Source organism: Mesoplodon densirostris, chromosome 2, assembly GCF_025265405.1.
Source record: "Mesoplodon densirostris isolate mMesDen1 chromosome 2, mMesDen1 primary haplotype, whole genome shotgun sequence".
In the NCBI taxonomy this organism is placed as follows: Eukaryota; Metazoa; Chordata; class Mammalia; order Artiodactyla; family Ziphiidae; genus Mesoplodon; species Mesoplodon densirostris.
Genome location: NC_082662.1, coordinates 28030752 through 28048623, shown reverse-complemented (window position 1 = coordinate 28048623; position 17872 = coordinate 28030752). Strand labels below are relative to the sequence as shown.

General features: G+C 49.5%; 1 protein-coding gene across 2 annotated transcripts in view; it reads left to right on the top strand.

The window, feature by feature from the left end:
• The window catches only part of CSMD2 (CUB and Sushi multiple domains 2), a 660274-nt gene that overhangs the window by 229014 nt on the left and 413388 nt on the right, over positions 1–17872 (top strand). For both annotated transcript variants that reach the window (XM_060081981.1, XM_060081974.1), the window contains exon 5: positions 16828–17035. In XM_060081981.1, the coding sequence (XP_059937964.1) occupies positions 16828–17035 (208 nt within the window). The remainder of the gene's footprint in view (positions 1–16827; positions 17036–17872) is intronic.

Here is a 17872-nt window from a genome sequence, read left to right as displayed (position 1 = left end):
CCCAAGTCGCTCCTGATTCTCTCTCAACCTCTCAGATGACGATGATTCTTTCCCCACTTCTTCTCCACTGACTTTTCTCCTCCTCTTTCCCCTTAAAGCCAGAGGGTCCAGCATGGCCTCTTCTCTGGGAACATCTTGCCTCTCTTGGAATTTCTCATCCACTCCGAGGCTTCTACTGTTGCTTGGGGACGACTCTTCAGTCTCTACCTCCAACCCTCCCTCTGTCCTGAGCTTCAGGCCCAGTGATATCAAACTCACCTGAAGCCCTCCCTGGAGGGTGCTTCACATGCAGCACGCCCAGGACCTAACTCTTTCTATTTTCCCAAACCTGCTCTTTTTGTTGCCTTCCCCAGCTCGGTGAAGAGTGTCACCATCCAAGGTGGCCAAGCCAGACACCACAGTGGCATCTTTACACTCCTCACTGTTCCCTGTACCCTTAGTCACCGCGACCTGGCAAATCCATCTCTGCACTGACACTGCCCTCCACGCCTTTGCCGCTCTTCAGGGGTGATGGTCCCAGGCCCTCTCAGCTCTCACCTGTCCCACTGCAAAGCATCTCCAGTCACCCCACCACACACATCCCAATTCATTCTCCACTGCAGGAGTGAACTTCCTAAGACACAGATCTGAGAGCATCACACGTTGCTCAGACTCCCACCAGTGACCCTTTATCACTGACAGGGTCAAGTTCAGATTCCTTAGCATGGAGCACAAGGCCCTTCCGGAAGGAGGCCGAGGCCGACTTTTCTAAGTCCTCTCTAAGTAGCTTGCAATTAGCCACACCAAAAGTGTTCCCTTCCAGAATGCACACACCAAGGAAGCCAGCCGAGCATGTGAAATCTTGCTTTCAGAAGGGCTTCGAGCCCCGGAGACTCCCCGGGGCCTGAGGGGCCTGAGACAAAGCTCTGCTCAAAACTGGGAGGGAACAAAATGCTGTCCCACTCTCCGAGCCCCCAGGGCCCTCCACTCCCTGCGATTTGGGTCCATTTTTCTGTTCTAATTCACCACATGCTGCAAGAACAGCATGAGAAGCATCCTCAGTAATGTCTGTGATTTTCTGAAAGTGATTTTCCAAACTGCCCTTCCTTAGTAGGCTGAGCTGAAAGGAACAGAGAAGGGTCCTCCTCGCGTGCCTCATGGTACCAGGGGCTGTGGTCATGCCAGGGTTAATGAGTTCAGACTCAGGAGGATTAAAGCCTCTTGGCCTTTCTTTCTCTCGTGTAGAACTCGCAAGGGCTGGCATCTGTAAGTGGATAAACCTCAACCGCTGGGCAGTGGTCCGTAAATACTGTCCGTAAATACTTGCTGAGTGAACCGATGGCTGGATGGGTCTAATTCACCATCAGGATTATGTAGGCATACGAGCCCAAAAGGGAAATTACTGGCCTGGCTTTGCCAACCTGCCTGGCAGCTCGGAGTGACACAAGCTCTTTGAGTCCCAGGCTTCACAGAGCAGTTTGGAGGGTGGTGCCTCTGCCTCAAACAGCAAACGCCACCCGCCTGGCTGAAAGGTGAGCTCAGTCTGGAGACACAGCCCAGACCAAGAGGGAATGGGGGCCATCTAGGGTCTGGGCGCAGAGCAGGTACAAGTCTCACCTCGAAGGAGGCCCAGCCCAAGGCTACTAGTCCGTCAAGGCTTGGCCCAGGTGGCAGAGGGAAGGAGGAAAGGTGGGATGTAGTGAGGTGGGGTGACTGGAGACGCTTTGCAGTGAGACAGGTGACAGGTGGCAGAGACCACATGGTCTCCCTTCACTTTGTGTCACTTTCGGCACCTTTTCAAAGGCAGAAGTCCCTGGGAGCCCTGAACCTTGAGGAACCTCTTTGATCCATAAGATGGGAGACCATGTGGATTTCAGCAACAGGCCCCTGACTTGTGAGGGACATTGGCCCTAGATCAAAGAGGACCACATGGGGAAGGAATCAGGTTCAGATGCTCTGAGGGCTGAGAGGCAGGTGGTAGAGAGAAAGCATCCTGAACAAGAAAGACTTGACCCCTGAGGTCCAAGCCCAACACTGCAGGCTGCCCCCAAACCCAGGGAGACAGGGATTTGGTCTGCAGCAGCTTGGGCGGCCAGTGCCCAGGTGCATTCCAAATTTTTTGGCCCCAGGGAGAGGAACCTGTGAAATCTGAGACAGAAGCAGTGTCAGGCATGGAAAGAGCATGGATTCAAACAGGCCTCCATTCAACCCTAGCCATGCCAGCTCAGAGCTGTGGGTCACCGGCTAAACCCTGTTGAGTTTTAAAGTGGGGACATGAGTAGTGGCCTTAAAGGGTGATTGCTTACTTGTTCATTCACTCAGGATTTAACACCTTTTGGTTGAGTACCTACTATGTGCCAGCCAGTCACTGACTCAGTCCTTATTTATTAACTGCCAGACATTGTTCTAGATGCAGAGAATTGCAGCAATGAATAAGTCAGACCAAGTTCCATGATCTCAGGGCGTTTACGTTTTAGCATCCTCAGGCAGAAAACAGGCAAAAAATCAAATAAACAAATTTCAGATCATAATAGAAACTATGAGGGAAATCAAGTAACAAGGAAGGCTGCTTTAGAGGGAGCCGTCAGGAGGGGACTCTCTGAGGAGGTGGCATTTGAACTGAGTCCTGAATGACAAGAAGGAGCGTGTTATGTGATGACCTGGGCATTCCCAACAAAAGGAACAGCAGCCGTAAAGGCCCTGAGGTGGGAGAGAGCTTGTTAGAGGAACAGAAAACAGACCCACAGCGGGCAACGTAGAGTTGGGGTGGGGGGGCGAGGGGAGTGGGTGGGGCTGTGGTGGAGCAGGACCGGAAGTGTGGGTTTGGTTCTAAATTCAGGAGGGAGCCAGGAAAAGCTTTTCAGCATTTTCTAAAATGATCACCCTGGGTGCTAGAAGGGAGAGTGATTGTAGCTGGCAAGAGGCACAACTGGGAGGCCAGTTAGGAGGAAGCTATTGCAGGTGTGCAGGCTGGAGACGATGCATCACGGTCAAGGGTGGCCGTGGTAGAGGTGGAGGGAAGGGGGTAAGTTGGGGCCTTGGTTTAGGGACACTGCCAACAGCCTTGCTGATGGAAGGCATGTAGGTGCTGATGGAACAAAGGGTCAGGGTTGATTCCTAGGCTCTTTCTGGAGTGCTGGCAGGGTGGGGATGCCAGGGACCAAGATGGGGACGACTGGGACAGGGAGTAGGAAGTGTGTGCCCTACATACAGTCAAGAGAGCTCATTTTGTCCGGGTCAAGTTTGAGATGCCTGTGAGATCTCCAAGTAGGGGGTATCAGTTCTGTGGCTGGGGGCAGTTCCAAGCTAGAAAGAGATCAGGACAGGGATGAGAGACCCTACGTGGCAATGGAGATAGCCAGGAGGGTCTGAGGACCGCATGCTGGGCCCCCTTGTGCTGTTCAAATTATACAACATACAGAAAGCACCAAATACCATGCCAGACAGTGTGGACCTTGAGTGATTCTAAGCACAGGGACTTGGCATGGACCATGGCTCCCAGAGGGCATTCCTAACTACGGGGTCCCTCTACCACCACTGGGGTCACTAGTCCTTCTCCTGTCGCCTTTGCCATCACTACTGTTACTATTACAGAACCACGCAGAACATGGGCTCTGGAGTCCGATCACCTGGATTCAAATCCTGGCCTTGCCACTCACACCCACTAGCTGAGTGATTGTGGGTGTGAGTGCCCTTCTCTGTGCCCTGGTTTTCTCACCTGTGAATTATAATAACAGTAGTACTTAACTCAGAAGGTGAAGTGAGGCTCAAGTTGATCAATGCTCCACTCGCAGCATAGGGCCTTGTTCACAGTAATGACTCAATGACAGTTAGCTGTCGTGATTCTCGCAGCCACGGCCATCACTGGCCAGCATTTATCAAGCACTAACTATATGCCAGACCTTGTGTTATCTAATTTAATCCTTACAAAACCCCCAGGAGGTTAAGATCTTACAGTGAGGGAACTGAGACCTGGTGAGGTGAGGTACTTTGCCTGTGGTCGCACAGCTAGAGGGTGATTCTGCCCAAGTCCCTGTGCCTACCAGCCACAATCTTGGCCACCCCCGTCCACTGTAGACAAGGACAATGGCCTGTGACCCATGGCAAGAAACTCATGATGGCACCGTTACTTCCAGAGCTCCTGCAGTTTGGTCCGGGACCCAACAACTTGGTGCCCTCATAGGTACATCCCCTGCACGGGTCCACCAGGCCAGGGACTGCCCGTCTGCTGTGGTTTCCCTTTGACCTTCCTCTTTAACTTGTACCAGGAGCTCATTAGGAGAGAAGCCCCAGGGAAAGGGCCTGAGGCGATTCTGCTGGGCAGATGCCACTTTGGGGTGGGGGCCAGGGTCTGCGGAACCAGGGTCTCTTATGAAGAAACCTGACCCAAGACTCACCCACCTCTACCTGAGCGTGGGTGGTGGGGTCCTAGCTGTGGAGACTGCACAAAGCCTCTGCCTCAGGCCCCTCAGGCAGAGAAGAGGGGGAGTGGGAAGAGGCTTCTCCCACCTGGAAAACCCCCCTCCAGGATCTGGGGCTTCTGGAAGCCCATGTCAAGACTGGCATTGCAGTGACCAAGGCCCGAGAAGCAGAGAAATAGGTGGATAATGGCGTGGGTCTGGAGTCAGCGAGTTATGGATTTGAATCCTGGCTCCAACATTTAGTAGCCAGGTGACCGTGGGCAAGTTTTAAAAACTCTCTGAGCTTCAGTTTCCTCATCTGTAAAATGTGGGTGACATAACACCTATCTCTTCGAACAGTTTGAGGATTAAATGAGAAAATGCAGGTACAGCATTTAGCCCGATGCCTGGCCTGTAATGGAAGTGCAACAGAGAAGAGGTACATAGCCGAATACCATGTCCTGTTTACATTCATCCTCTCAGAAGGTCACCTCGGGGGAAGTATCTACGAAGAATTCTGGGGGTGGCGGAAATAACAGTGCTCTCGGGCAATTGGCAATTTCTTAATTTTAAGAAGGGGAGTCCTTGATAAAACCAAGGATAAAGGGGCAGAATCCTGAGGCCCCAGAAGAGGGGACTGATGAGGTTGAGCAGGGACACTGAGCTGCACAGTACAAGGAAGGGGGGAACACTGCTGGTGGGTTTGGGGCAGTGATGCCCTGGCTCTCTCAGCCTTGCACTTGAGTTGTAAGATGGTAGCTTCTCCCCAGTAGGGGGCCTATTGGAATTTTCCTTTCCTCAGAGGCTGAGTAGCCCTGGGGAGGGAGGATATGGGTAGAACCCCAATGCCAAGGGCCCCAAAGCTTCTAGGCATCCAAGATTGTGCCCTGGAATTGGCCTGAAATGGTGGGGGGTGGGGAGGAATACAATGTAGGTTCCTCCATTCCTACCTGAAATTTGAGTCACTGGAGAGTTAACAGACATCAAAAGGAGCTGAGGGATAGTTCTCTAGAATAATAGTTAATTGAGGAAATTTCAGTGGAACTTAAAGACAATCATAAATAAAGTCATAAACTTGGAAAGGCAACTATCAGCATAACACACCTGCACCCTAGAATATACATGACTTAATAAAAATGGAGAATGCCCATCGCCACAGAAGGAGAAAGTGTAAATTAATATTTTAGGAGTGTGGTGTCAGCTGAAGGTTATATTTTATGACTCTGAAGTTGTAACCATGAAATATGATACCTTGTTTAAAATGTGAGAAAACCTCCAAACAACTTTTACAGCATCTTCAATCAAAACAGAATGGTGGGCTTCCCTGGTGGCACAGTGGTTGAGAGTCCACCTGCCGATGCAGGGGAGGCGGGTTTGTGCCCCGGTCCAGGAGGATCCCACATGCCGCGGAGCTGCTGGGCCCGTGAGCCATGGCCGCTGAGCCTACGCATCCAGAGCCTGTGCTCCGCAATGGGAGAGGCCACAGCAGTGAGGGGCCCACGTACCAAAAAAATAAATAAATAAAATAAAACAGAATGGTGCAGGAACAAGGGTGTCAAAGGAACCTAAGAGGCAGGGAAGACTCCCAACGGCAAAGGTGCCATATTCAGAGTAGACAGGTGCCTCTGGCTAGAGGGTCTTAAGCTCCGAGTGCTCAGTTCCAGCACAGTCTGGAAGTCATTGACTAAAATTGGGAAGTTTGACTGTCTCAGGCTGGCTTACCAAACTGCTATCAAGCAGGGAGTGTTACTGAGCCAAACCTGGGTCTGCTCACCTGACGCACAGCAGAGCCAAACTACTGACACAGGATTGTGGTGAAGGAAAATACAGCATTTATTGCAAGGCCAAGCAAAGAGAATGGGCAGCTCATGTTTAAAAGACCAGAACTCCCTGATGGCTTTCACGGAAGGGTTTTTAAAAGCAAGGTGAGGGAGAGGGTCACAGGGTGCCTGATCAGCTCGCAGACGTTTCTTCTGATTGGTTGGTGGTGAGGTAATTGGGAGTCAACATCATCAACCTTCTGGTTCCAATAGATACGGGTTCTACATGCTGGTGGTCAGCATGCAGTTAACTTCTTTCACCTGGTGAGGGTTTTAGTCTCTGCAAAACAACACAAGGATATGGCTCAGGATATTTTCTATAGCCCTTGAGGAGGAACTAAAGGCCCTTGACTTTGCTTTATGGCCTAAATATTGTTATTTTGTCTTGCTTGACTCTTTTCCTTTGTTTCTGCATTTTTTCACTTTTCTAATTAAATGTACTCTTTGGAATTCAGGGAAGGCCTACGACACTAAATCTTTTTATTTTTTTAACATCTTTATTGGAGTATAATTGCTTTACAATGGTGTGTTAGTTTCTGCTTTATAACAAAGTGAACCAGCTATACATATACATATATCCCCATATCTCCTCCCTCTTGCATCTCCCTCCCACACTCCATATCCCACCCCTCTAGACGGTCACAAAGCACCGAGCTGATCTCCCTGTGCTATGTGGCTGCTTCCCACTTGCTATCTGTTTTACATTTGGTAGTGTATATATGTCCATGCCACTCTCTCACTTCGTCCCACGTTACCCTTCCCCCTCCACGTGTCTTCAAGTCCATTTGCTACATCTGCATCTTTATTCTTGTCCTGCCCCTAGGTTCTTCAGAACCTTTTTTTTTTTTTAGATTCCATATATATGTGTTAGCATACGGTATTTGTTTTTCTCTTTCTGACTTAGTTCACTCTGTATGACAGACTCTAGGTCCATCCACCTCACTACAAAAACTCAGTTTCATTTCTTTTTATGGCTGAGTAATATTCCATTGTATATATGTGCCACATCTTCTTTATCCATTCATCTGTCGATGGACATTTAGGTTGCTTCCATGTCCTGGATATTGTAAACAGAGGTGCAATGAACATTGTGGTACATGACTCTTTTTGAATTATGGTTTTCTCAGGGTATATGCCCAGTAGTGGGATTGCTGGGTCATATGGTAGTTCTATTTTTAGTTTTTTGAGGAACCTCCATACTGTTCTCCATAGTGGCTGTATCAATTACATTCCCACCAACAGTGCAAGAGGGTTCTCTTTCCTCCACACCCTCTCCAGCATTTACTGTTTGTAGATTTTTTTTTTTTTTTTCTTTTTTTTGCGGTATGTGGGCCTCTCACTGTTGTGGCCTCTCCCGTTGCGGAGCACAGGCTCCGGATGCGCAGGCCCAGCGGCCATGGCTCACGGGCCCAGCCGCTCCGTGGCATATGGGATCCTCCCAGACCGGGGCACGAACCTGTATCCCCTGCATCTGCAGGCGGACTCTCAACCACTTGCGCCACCAGGGAGGCCCTGTTTGTAGATTTTTTGATGATGGCCATTCAGACCAGTGTGAGCTGATACCTCACTGTAGTTTTGATTTGCATTTCTATAATGATTAGTGATGTTGAGCATCCTTTCATGTGTTTCTTGACAATCCTATATCTTCTTTGGAGAAATGTCTATTTAGGTCTTCTGCCCATTTTTGGATTGGGTTGTTTGTTTTTTTGATATTGAGCTGCATGAGCTGCTTGTAAATTTTGGAGATTAATCCTTTGTCAGTTGCTTCATTTGCAAATATTTTCTCCCATTCTGAGGGTGGTCTTTTTGTCTTCTTTATGGTTTTCTTTGCTGTGCAGAAGCTTTTGTTTCATTAGGTCCCATTTTTAAACCCACATTTGTTTATTTATTTATTTTTGGCTATGTTGGTTCTTCACTTCTGTGCGAGGGCTTTCTCTAGTTGTGGCAAGCGGGGGGTCACTCTTCATCGCGGTGCGCGGGCCTCTCACTATTGAGGCCTCTTTTGTTGCTGGAGCACAGGCTCCAGATGCGCAGGCTCAGTAGCTGTGGCTCACGGGCCCAGTTGCTCCGCGGCATGTGGGATCTTCCCAGACCAGGGCTCGAACCCGTGTCCCCTGCATTAGCAGGCAGATTCTCAACCACTGCGCCACCAGGGAAGCCCCCCATTTTTAATTTTTGTTTTTATTTCCATTTCTCTAGGAGGTGGGTCAAAAAGGATCTTTCTCTGATTTATGTCATGGAGTGTTCTGCCTATGTTTTCCTCTAAGAGTTTTATAGTGTCTGGTCTTACATTTAGGTCTTTAATCCATTTTGAGTTTATTTTTGTGTATGGTATTAGGGAGTGTACTAATTTCATTCTTTTACATGTAGCTGTCCAGTTTTCCCAGCACCACCTATTGAAGAGGCTGTCTTTTCTCCATTGTATATTCTTGCCTCCTTTATCAAAGATAAGGTGACCATATATGTGTGGGTTTATCTCTGGGCTTTCTGTCCTGCTCCATAGATTTAATTTCTGTTTTTGTGCCAGTACCATACTGTCTTGATTACTGTAGCTTTGTGGTATAGTCTGAAGTGAGGAAGCCTGATTCCTCCAGTTCCGTTTTTCTTTCTCCAGATTGCTTTGGCTATTTGGGGTCTTTTGTGTTTCCATACAAACTGTGAAATTTTTTGTTCTAGTTCTGTGAAAAATGCCATTGGTAGTTTGATAGGGATTGAGTTGAATCTGTAGATTGCTTTGGGTAGTAGAGTCATTTTCACAATGTTGATTCTTCCAATCCAAGAACATGGTCTATGTCCCCATATGTTTGTATCATCTTTAATTTATTTCATCAGTATCTTATAGTTTTCTTCATACAGGTCTTTTGTCTCCTTTGGTAGGTTTATTCCTAGGTATTTTATTCTTTTTGTTGAAGTGGTAAATGGGAGTGTTTCCTTAATTTCTCTTTCAGATTTTTCATCATAGTGTATTGGAATGCAAGAGATTTCTGTGCATCAATTTTGTATCCTACTACTTTGCCAAATTCATTGATTAGCTCTACTAATTTTCTGGTAGCCTCTTTAGGATTTTCTATGTATAGTATCATGTCGTCTGCAAAAAATGACAGTATTACTTCCTTTTTTTTTTTTTTTTTTGTGGTACGTGGGCCTTTCACTGTTGTGGCCTCTCCCATTGTGGAGCACAGGCTCCAGACGCACAGGCTCAGCGACCATGGCTCACGGGCCCAGCCGCTCTGCAGCATGTGGGATCTCCCCAGACCGGGGCACGAACCCGTATCCCCTGCATCGGCAGGTGGACTCTCAACCACTGCGCCACCAGGGAAGCCCAGTATTACTTCTCCTTTTCCAATTTGGATTCCTTTTTATTTCTTTTTCTTCTCTGATTGCTGTGGCTAAAACTTCCAATACTATGTTGAATAATGGTGGTGAGAGTGGACAACGTTTTCTTGTTCCTGATCTTAGAGGAAACGGATTCAGTTTTTCACCATTGAGATTGATGTTGGCTGTGGGTTTGTCATATATGGCCTTTACTATGTTGAGGTAAGTTCCCTCTATGCCTACTTTCTGGAAGGTTTTTATCATAAATGGGTGTTGAATTTTGTCAAAAGCTTTTTCTGCATCTATTGAGATGATCATATGGTTTTTCTCCATCAATTTGTTAGTATGGTTTATCACATTGATTGATTTGCATATATTGAACAATCCTTGCATTCCTGGGCTAAACCCCACTTGATCATGGTGTATGATCCTTTTAATGTGCTGTTGGATTCTGTTTGCTAGTATTTTGTTGAGGATTTTTGCATCTGTGTTCATCAGTGATATTGACCTGTAGTTTTCTTTCTTTGTGACATCTTTGTCTGGTTTCGGTATCATGGTGGAGGCTGATACCAAAGCAGGCTGATGGTGGAGACTAAAAATATTTTAGAAGCAAGAGGTGGGGGGATACTGGGGGTGGGAAAGGAAGGGTCTGTCCCTGGGAATATCCAACAGGATCCTGCTTGGTTTCAAGAAGTGTGATGTAATGGAGGAGACCACAGTCCTGATCCAGAGAGACTCAGCTGGAATCCTGAGTTGGCCACGTACTGCATCACCTTCTGAAAATTACCTTCTGAACCTTTCTGAGCTTCAGTTTCCTATATCATTTGTTCAACTGATATTTATTGGGTGCCTGCTATACACTAGGAAATGTGGTAGCTGCTGGGGACAGAACAGACATGGCCCCTGCCCTCATGGACTTTACTGTCTAGACATTAAATAAATTACTAAGTTGATCAATTGATTATGGGAAAGTATGTGGTGCTCTAAAAGTATATGATGGGGAGAAGGGGTATTCTGTTTCTGGAACGATCCTTGAGAAGCGACACTTAGACTGGGACCTAAAGGCTAAGGAGGGGCCAGCCAGACCCAAGGAGGTAGGGAAGAAGTTTTCAGAAAGAGAAAGTAGCACTTTCAAAGGTCCTTGGGCAGAGAGATACTTGGTGCAACAGAAGAGCTGGGAGGAGGCTGGTGTGGTTACAGAAAGTGGGCAGGTAGAGGCTGGTATGAGGCGAGGCCCTATGAGGTCCTTGTCAGCCCCTGGATAGGATATTCTGAGTGACAGTGGAGTTGTCAAAGGTCCCTGCAGAAGGGCGTGGTGTCATCTGGTCTGTTTGGGATCACTCAGGCTTCTGTATGAGGAACGGGTGTGCTGTGGCAGGAGGGATGCTTAGACACAGGAGGGAGACCTCATGGCTAGGCTTGGACCACGATGTGGCTTAGGGTAGAGCAGATGCAGTGAAGACAGGAGACCGAATCAAGAGCCGCTTAGAAGGACAGACAGGCTTTGGTCACTGTTGGGTGTGGGGTGCAGGAGGGGTTGAGGATGTCCCCCAGCTCTGGCATGAGGCATGGGGTGAATAGTGCTGACACCCTCCCTCCAAGACAGGAAACTGGAAGAAGGCTGAGTGTTGTGGGAGGAGAGGATGAGGACGGTCTTGGTCAGGGTGTGTTGGGAACGACATAAGATGGATACCTAGAACGGTTTCTACGAACAGGAACCAGGCAGGAGGCTGAGGAGTCGTTCTCTCTCCCCGAAGACCTGCTTCCCCTCCAGCCTTCCTTGCTGCTGCGTCATCATCTAGACGCGCAGACCGTGTGGACCACGGGCCTGTTGGAGACCCCTGCACACATCGTGGCAGCTGGGGCTGGCTCAGGGGCCCTGTGTTCCTGACACCGCTCCCTTGCCTTTCCCCTGAGGGCTTCCCCTCTGCCCTCCACCCGGGTGCTCCTTCTCAGCCTCCTTTCAGGAGCCTCTGCTTCTGCCTGCTGCACATTAAATGTCTTCTGTCCCTGGCCTTCTTTGCTCCCTCTTCATCCTGCCCACTCCTGGCCTCTTGGTTTCTAGGCTCCAGATCCTCTCTGCTGTGCTCCAGGCCCACCTGCCTATCCCTCTTGCACTCACATTCAGTGTGGGGGCGGGGAAGAGGTCATCACTGTCCCGCATCACTGTCACCATCCACACTGTTACCCTGTTAGAGACCTCAGCATGCTCTTTCCCTCCTCCCCTTCTTCACAGCCCACTCCTGGGTGGTGGAGGCCACATCCTCTTGCTTCTCCCCCAGCCTCGTTCTTGAATCTCTTCTGTTCCTTCTCTTCCCTCCCACGGCCACGGGTGCAGGCTCTGACGTCGGGTACAGCCTCTTCACCGTTCTCCTCACTGCTGTCTCCCCTCTGGGCACACTCGCCACCCCCAAACCACAGCATCCATCCATCACGTGGGGACCAGAGTCATCTTTCTAAAGCAGGTCTGGGCTTTCACTCCCTGCTGACAAACTGGCAAGTCTACCCGACACCTGCAGGGTAGAATCCATCCCTTTAGCAAGACCACCAAGGCCTTTCTGAGCTGACCGCTACCTTCCTTTCCATGTCCACCCCACCTCACACCTCTGCATCCTGCACCTTCATCTGGAGGAAAGCCGACCACTCCCCAAGCACACCACACCCATTCAGACCCCATTACCTCCAGATGCCCTGTTTCCTCTGCCGGGAGCCCCTTATTTTTCTCTCCCTCCAGCACACTCCTACTCCTTTTTCAAGGTCCAGGTTAAGTGTGTCTTCTTTGACCATGATTTTCCTAACCTTCAGTGCAGCCAAGATGAAGCCACTATGGCTAGGGGTGTAGACACTTCCACCTGCTATAGACAAGGCCAACGTGAGACTACTGGGGCCAGCAGGCCCAGTGCTTGCTGGGAGCAACATTGACAAATCTCCCGCTTGCTGGCTGGCTCCTGTAGCTTATCTCCCTGGTAATGGTCACGGTGAAGTTATTTACATCAGAAGGAGACAAACCCTGCCTTGAATGTCAAACTTCATAGGCTCCTGCCAGAGAGATAACCAGGGTGGGAATACCGTGTGATTTGATACAACAAACAAATAGCACTGGCAAACTAGATTTAAAGCTAGGCAAGGCAGTCTGCCTACCTTCCCTCCCTCCCTCCTTCCTTCACAGGGCCCAGGCACCTGGATTGGAGGTAGTGAAAGAGAAAGGGAGGAGGAGGAGAATAGACCCGCAGCTCCTTTCCTTGGCATCTGAGGCCCTTCACAGCACAGCCCTTGCCTTCCCTCCCAGCCCAGCTCCACCATTTCTGCCTTGCTCTTTGAGTTCACACAATCCTGACCAAGTCCCTAAATGACGCTCTCACCCCTGCAGCTGCCTTGTTCTTGCCTTTCCTCTGCCCAGGACACCCTTTCGCCTGACCCTACCAGGCAGTCAGCCCTCAGTTGAAGTGGATCCTGCCAGCTCAGCATTCAAAATGCAGTCAGTCACTGACTCCCTCTCACTGGTACCACCTGGTCCAGGCCACCGTCATCTCTCTCCTGAATCATCACCATAGCCTCTACAAGCTCCTTGCTTCTGCCGTCTTCCTCTTTGGTCTGTTGTCTGCATAGCACCTCAAGGGATCCTGTTAATACACCAATCAGATCATGTCATCTGCTCAGAACCATCCACTGGCTTCTCATCTCACTCAAGTTAAAGCCCAAGCCCTAACAGTAGCCTCAAAGGTCCTCCATGGGGTCTTGTCCCTGCCACTCTCCTCCTCACTCCAGTGTTCCAGACCCTCGGGCCTCTTGATGCTCTTCAACAGTGCCAGGCCTCTGCACACCATGGCCTTTGCATTTGCTGTTCCATCTGGAATGCTCTTCCCCCAGATAACCATCTGGCTTTCCCTCTCCCTCCTTCAGGTCTTGGCTCAGATGTCAGCTTCTCAGCGAGGCCTTCCCTGACCACCTTTCTGCAATGTCCATACCCCACTTCCAGTGCAGAATACTCCCCATCCTCGTTCTGCGTTTATCACCACCTCACTTACTATAGGGTTTACTTATTTATCTTGGGTATTGTCTGTTTCCCTCTGACTGGAATGTAAGCTCCATGAGGGTAGGGATTTTCTTTTGTTTTATTTGCCAATGAATCCCTAGCACCTAGAAAAGTGCCTGGCACATAATAGGCACTCAGTAAACATTTGTTGAATGTTTCAACACAAATGTTGCCTCCTGTGTGAAGCCTTTCCTAAGTCCCATCTGCTATCACTGTGCCTCGACACCTCGGTTATAACAATTCTGGGGAGCCACTGCGTGTGAGAAACACTTGGGGCAGGGAAGAAGTCAAGCTTTTCATGATGTAGTGCTGGTCCTGGCCCAGTGTCTGGCACACAGTAGGTGCTCACTTAATGAGTGTGGGAGGGAAACATTCATGAGGACCTACTGAGTGAGGCGCCTTCATTTCTGTGCTCGTACATACCAAGGAGCTGGCATTTAGAAATGGGCTCATTCTCTTGAAATAGACCGTGACCCTGTAGTACGACATTCGTAAGAATAGTTCAGGGCCACTGAATAAACTCACTTTTATCTCCATCCCACACTGCTTCTGTTTATCCAACTGTCAGCTCCATCTCTCCACTGGTTCATCCCCTGCACACACTCAGCCCTGGTGTCCAAAATGGAACGCTGGTTGCCTTCTGCACCACAAGGTGCCCCGCTCCTGGGTTCCCTGCTGCAGGAAGCGGCACGTTTCATCCATCCAGATGCTTGTAGCTGAAGCCTGGAATTCATCCCTCCGGACCACTAGTCCTGTAGATTCTACTTCCTAACTATCTCTCAATCAGGTCCTCCCCCCACCCTCCCAGGGCCTTAGCTCAGATCACATCTGGCCTCATCTTGACTTTGGTGACTCTGCAGTATCAAGGGCATCCTGCCCGTTCCCCCAGCTCAGACCTCGTCTATGCCACAGCCACAGTGCTCTTTCTAAGATGCAAATTGAATCCTGTTTCCTCACTGCCTTTGATCCTCAAGATAAAGTGGAAAGAAAAGGAGAACTTGGCATCGGTCGGGCATCTAACACATGCTAGTCTCTGGCTAATGCTCGGTACTGTCACATTAATTATGCCATTCAGTTGTCATAAGAAACCATTCTACAGAGAAGCAGGATGAAGCTCAGAGAAATAAACCACCCAAGGTCCCATGGTTGGCAAACTGTGGAACCTGAATTCAAATCTACACCTTCCTGATCCTAAGATCCATTTTCTTTCCAATATGGTCCTCTGCTTCCAATCTTTTGGGGCCCAGCACTCTCTGTCATGAGGCTCCTTCTACATTTCCCGTACCATCACCCATCATTCCTCTCTGTTCACTCTGTGTTAGGCCATCTAGAACTACTTATCTTAGATATGCCTTGTGCTTTGGGGCGTCCATGCTTATGACCTTTGGTTCTCTTTTCTCGTAAATGCCTTTCCATTTCTTCTCTAATAATCTCCTAGTCATCCTTCAAAACCCAGCTCAGGGCTCCCCTGGTGGCACAGTGGTTGAGGGTCTGCCTGCCGATGCAGGGGACACGGGTTCGTGCCCCGGTCCGGGAAGATCCCACATGCCGCGGAGCGGCTGGGCCCGTGAGCCATGGCTGCTGAGCCAGCGCATCTGGAGCCTGGGCTCTGCAACGGGAGAGGCCACAGCAGTGAGAGGCCCGCGTATAGCAAAAAAAAGACAAACCCCCCCCAAAAAAACAAAAACAAACAAAAAAAACCCAGCTCAAATGGCACCTCCTCCATTAAGCTTTCCCAAATTGACTCACCCAAGCAAAGTAATGTACTGCTTTATCTCTGTCCTCTAAGTGTGAATTGAAGAATGTGTTGGTTAAGAGCATAGGCCCTGAAAACAGACTGCTGGGCTTAAAAATCCCAGTTCCTTTAATCACTATAAGCTGTGCCTTTGGCAAATAACTGAAACTCTTTGTGCCTTGGTTTCTTTACCTGTAAAATGGGAATAATACTTCGTAGGGTCATGAAATATGTAGAGTAGTTAGAACAGCACTTGGCACAGTGGAAGTGCTTAATAAGCAGTAGCTTTGATTGTTGTTACTCTACCGCCTCTAATACACATTTGAACCCTGATATTGCATTTTTCCTTTCTTTACAACTTAGTCCATATCTCTAATACAGCATATGCTAAGTGGATTACGATCACTTACTTGCATACAAGCTCCAGGAGGGCAGGCTTAGGAAATTTGGATAACTTCCACTAAGTCATCCAGCTGGAAGCCATAGAGGAGGAATTCACATTGAGTCTGCAATAATTGAAAAGCCAGTGCTCTTAACTATTTTATGTCAGAGTATGTTCCTTGGATCATTGTTTCTGAATATCACGTCTCAGCTGGGATTTAGGCTGGAGCAGTGACACTCCACCAGGATGTGCTGCAGGGATGAGTAAGACGTGGTCCCAGCCCTTGGGGATTCCCAGCAAGTTCAGAACCTAGAGTGGCAGACAGACATGTGACAGGTCATTCAAACAGTGCCAAGTACCGTGTCTGAAGTTGGACACTTTGCTCCAGGAGCACAGAGGAGAGAGCCGTTACTAAAAGCTTGGGGAAACGAGGCTTTACCGAGACGTGGCTTTGGAGTTGGGTCTCAAAGCACCAGAAGACTTGCTGTGGACAAGGGGCATCCCAGGCAGAGGGAGCGATGTGAGCAGAGCCCAGGAGGTCTGACCACACACAGCACTAGAACAGAGCTGGCCTGGGCCCAAGGGGCAGGAGGGAAGATTGCAGAGGTCTGGCCAATCTATGACGGGCCTGGAACGCCCTTTGAGTTTTGCCCAAGGGAGCTGTGCTGAGTTTTTGTTTTGTTCCCTCAGATCTGAGGTGTACCAAGATCTGGTGGGAAAAAACATCCTGGTCACCACAGTCGTGACCGTGGAAATAAATGTGACAACTGATTTCTCCTTCCTTCCTGGTCGTTGCAGAACAGTGTGGTATAGTAGTTAAAAACGTGCTCCAAAGGGCACAGTTCACCCAACTCGTTAGCCTAACTTGTTGGCTGTGTGACCTCAGGCGGGTTACATCACCTCCCTGTGCCTTGGTTTCCTTATCTGTTCATTGAGAACAGTAATAACTAAAATTCTCAGAACAGGGTCTGGCACGTGACAAGAGCTTTGGAAGTGCTTAGTATCATTGTTATGAGGCCAACTCAGACTAGGGTCTTGGGGCACCCTCTCTGCACGTTGTGTCCCAGGACCCTCCCTGCCTCTCGTGGGTGAAGCGCGGGACGAGTACCAGGGCCTGGGAACCGACCGACTCACAGTGAGCCTCCTGTCTCTGTCCACAGCGGACGACGCATGCGGCGGAACCCTGCGGGGCCAGAGCGGCATCATCTCCAGCCCGCACTTCCCCTCGGAGTACCACAACAATGCCGACTGCACCTGGACCATCCTGGCCGAGCTGGGGGACACCATCGCCCTGGTCTTTATTGACTTCCAGCTGGAGGACGGTTACGACTTTCTGGAAGTCACGGGGACTGAAGGCTCCTCCCTCTGGTAAGTGTGCCTGTCCGCCCCCTCCCCTGTCCCCTGCAACTATGGCTTACTGGGATATGGTCCCCTCAGCGCCTGGACCTGCAGCTGAAGGCCCCTTTGCCACTTCCTCCACCCACTGCTGGAGAGCCTTCCTCTCATCCTAATGAGAAGTCACTACGTATTTTTAGAGCTGGGGTAAATTTTTACAGTGATTTTGGTATCTGATTTGAAGCATGTCCTTGCTGAAGAATTACAGGAGGGGCCTTGGTCGAGTAACTTACAGTAAGGCTAACAATGTTCTGGTCTCAGGACATGGACAGGGTCTCAGTGAAGTGATTTGAAATATTGTTCCATTTCTGGAAGCATCCAACAAAGGGAATAGAACCCTGAGTGGCAGTTGCTTTTCCCATCCCCAGGGCTCTGAGATGGGACAGGCATTGTGTGTCGATTTCTGCGGGAAGGACTAGCCTGCTCCTATCATTCTGGCTTTACCACAAAGCGGGGCTTTTGTGAGGTGTACTCCGCTGCCATGGAGACCCAGTGTTGGCAGGTTCAGGAAGAGAGGAGTGATGAGGGCTCACCAGCCTTAGTTGCCTGTGGTCTCCCAGAGACGTGCCCGAACTGAGGTCGGCTTTGGGAGTGTTTACCTTCCTGTTTGGGTGACAAGCTGTGAGGGTGGTGGTGTACAGAACACAGAATTCTGGTGTACAGAATACAGAACACGTTCTCGTATTCTCCTGGTGGCTCTGTTATCAGGATAAGGGCACCACTGGGACCTGGGTCAGCACATCGGGAGCCAAGAGAAGGATGCACTTAGGTGTGCTTCTTTGTAGCCTTTGTTGCCGCACGGTGCTGGGG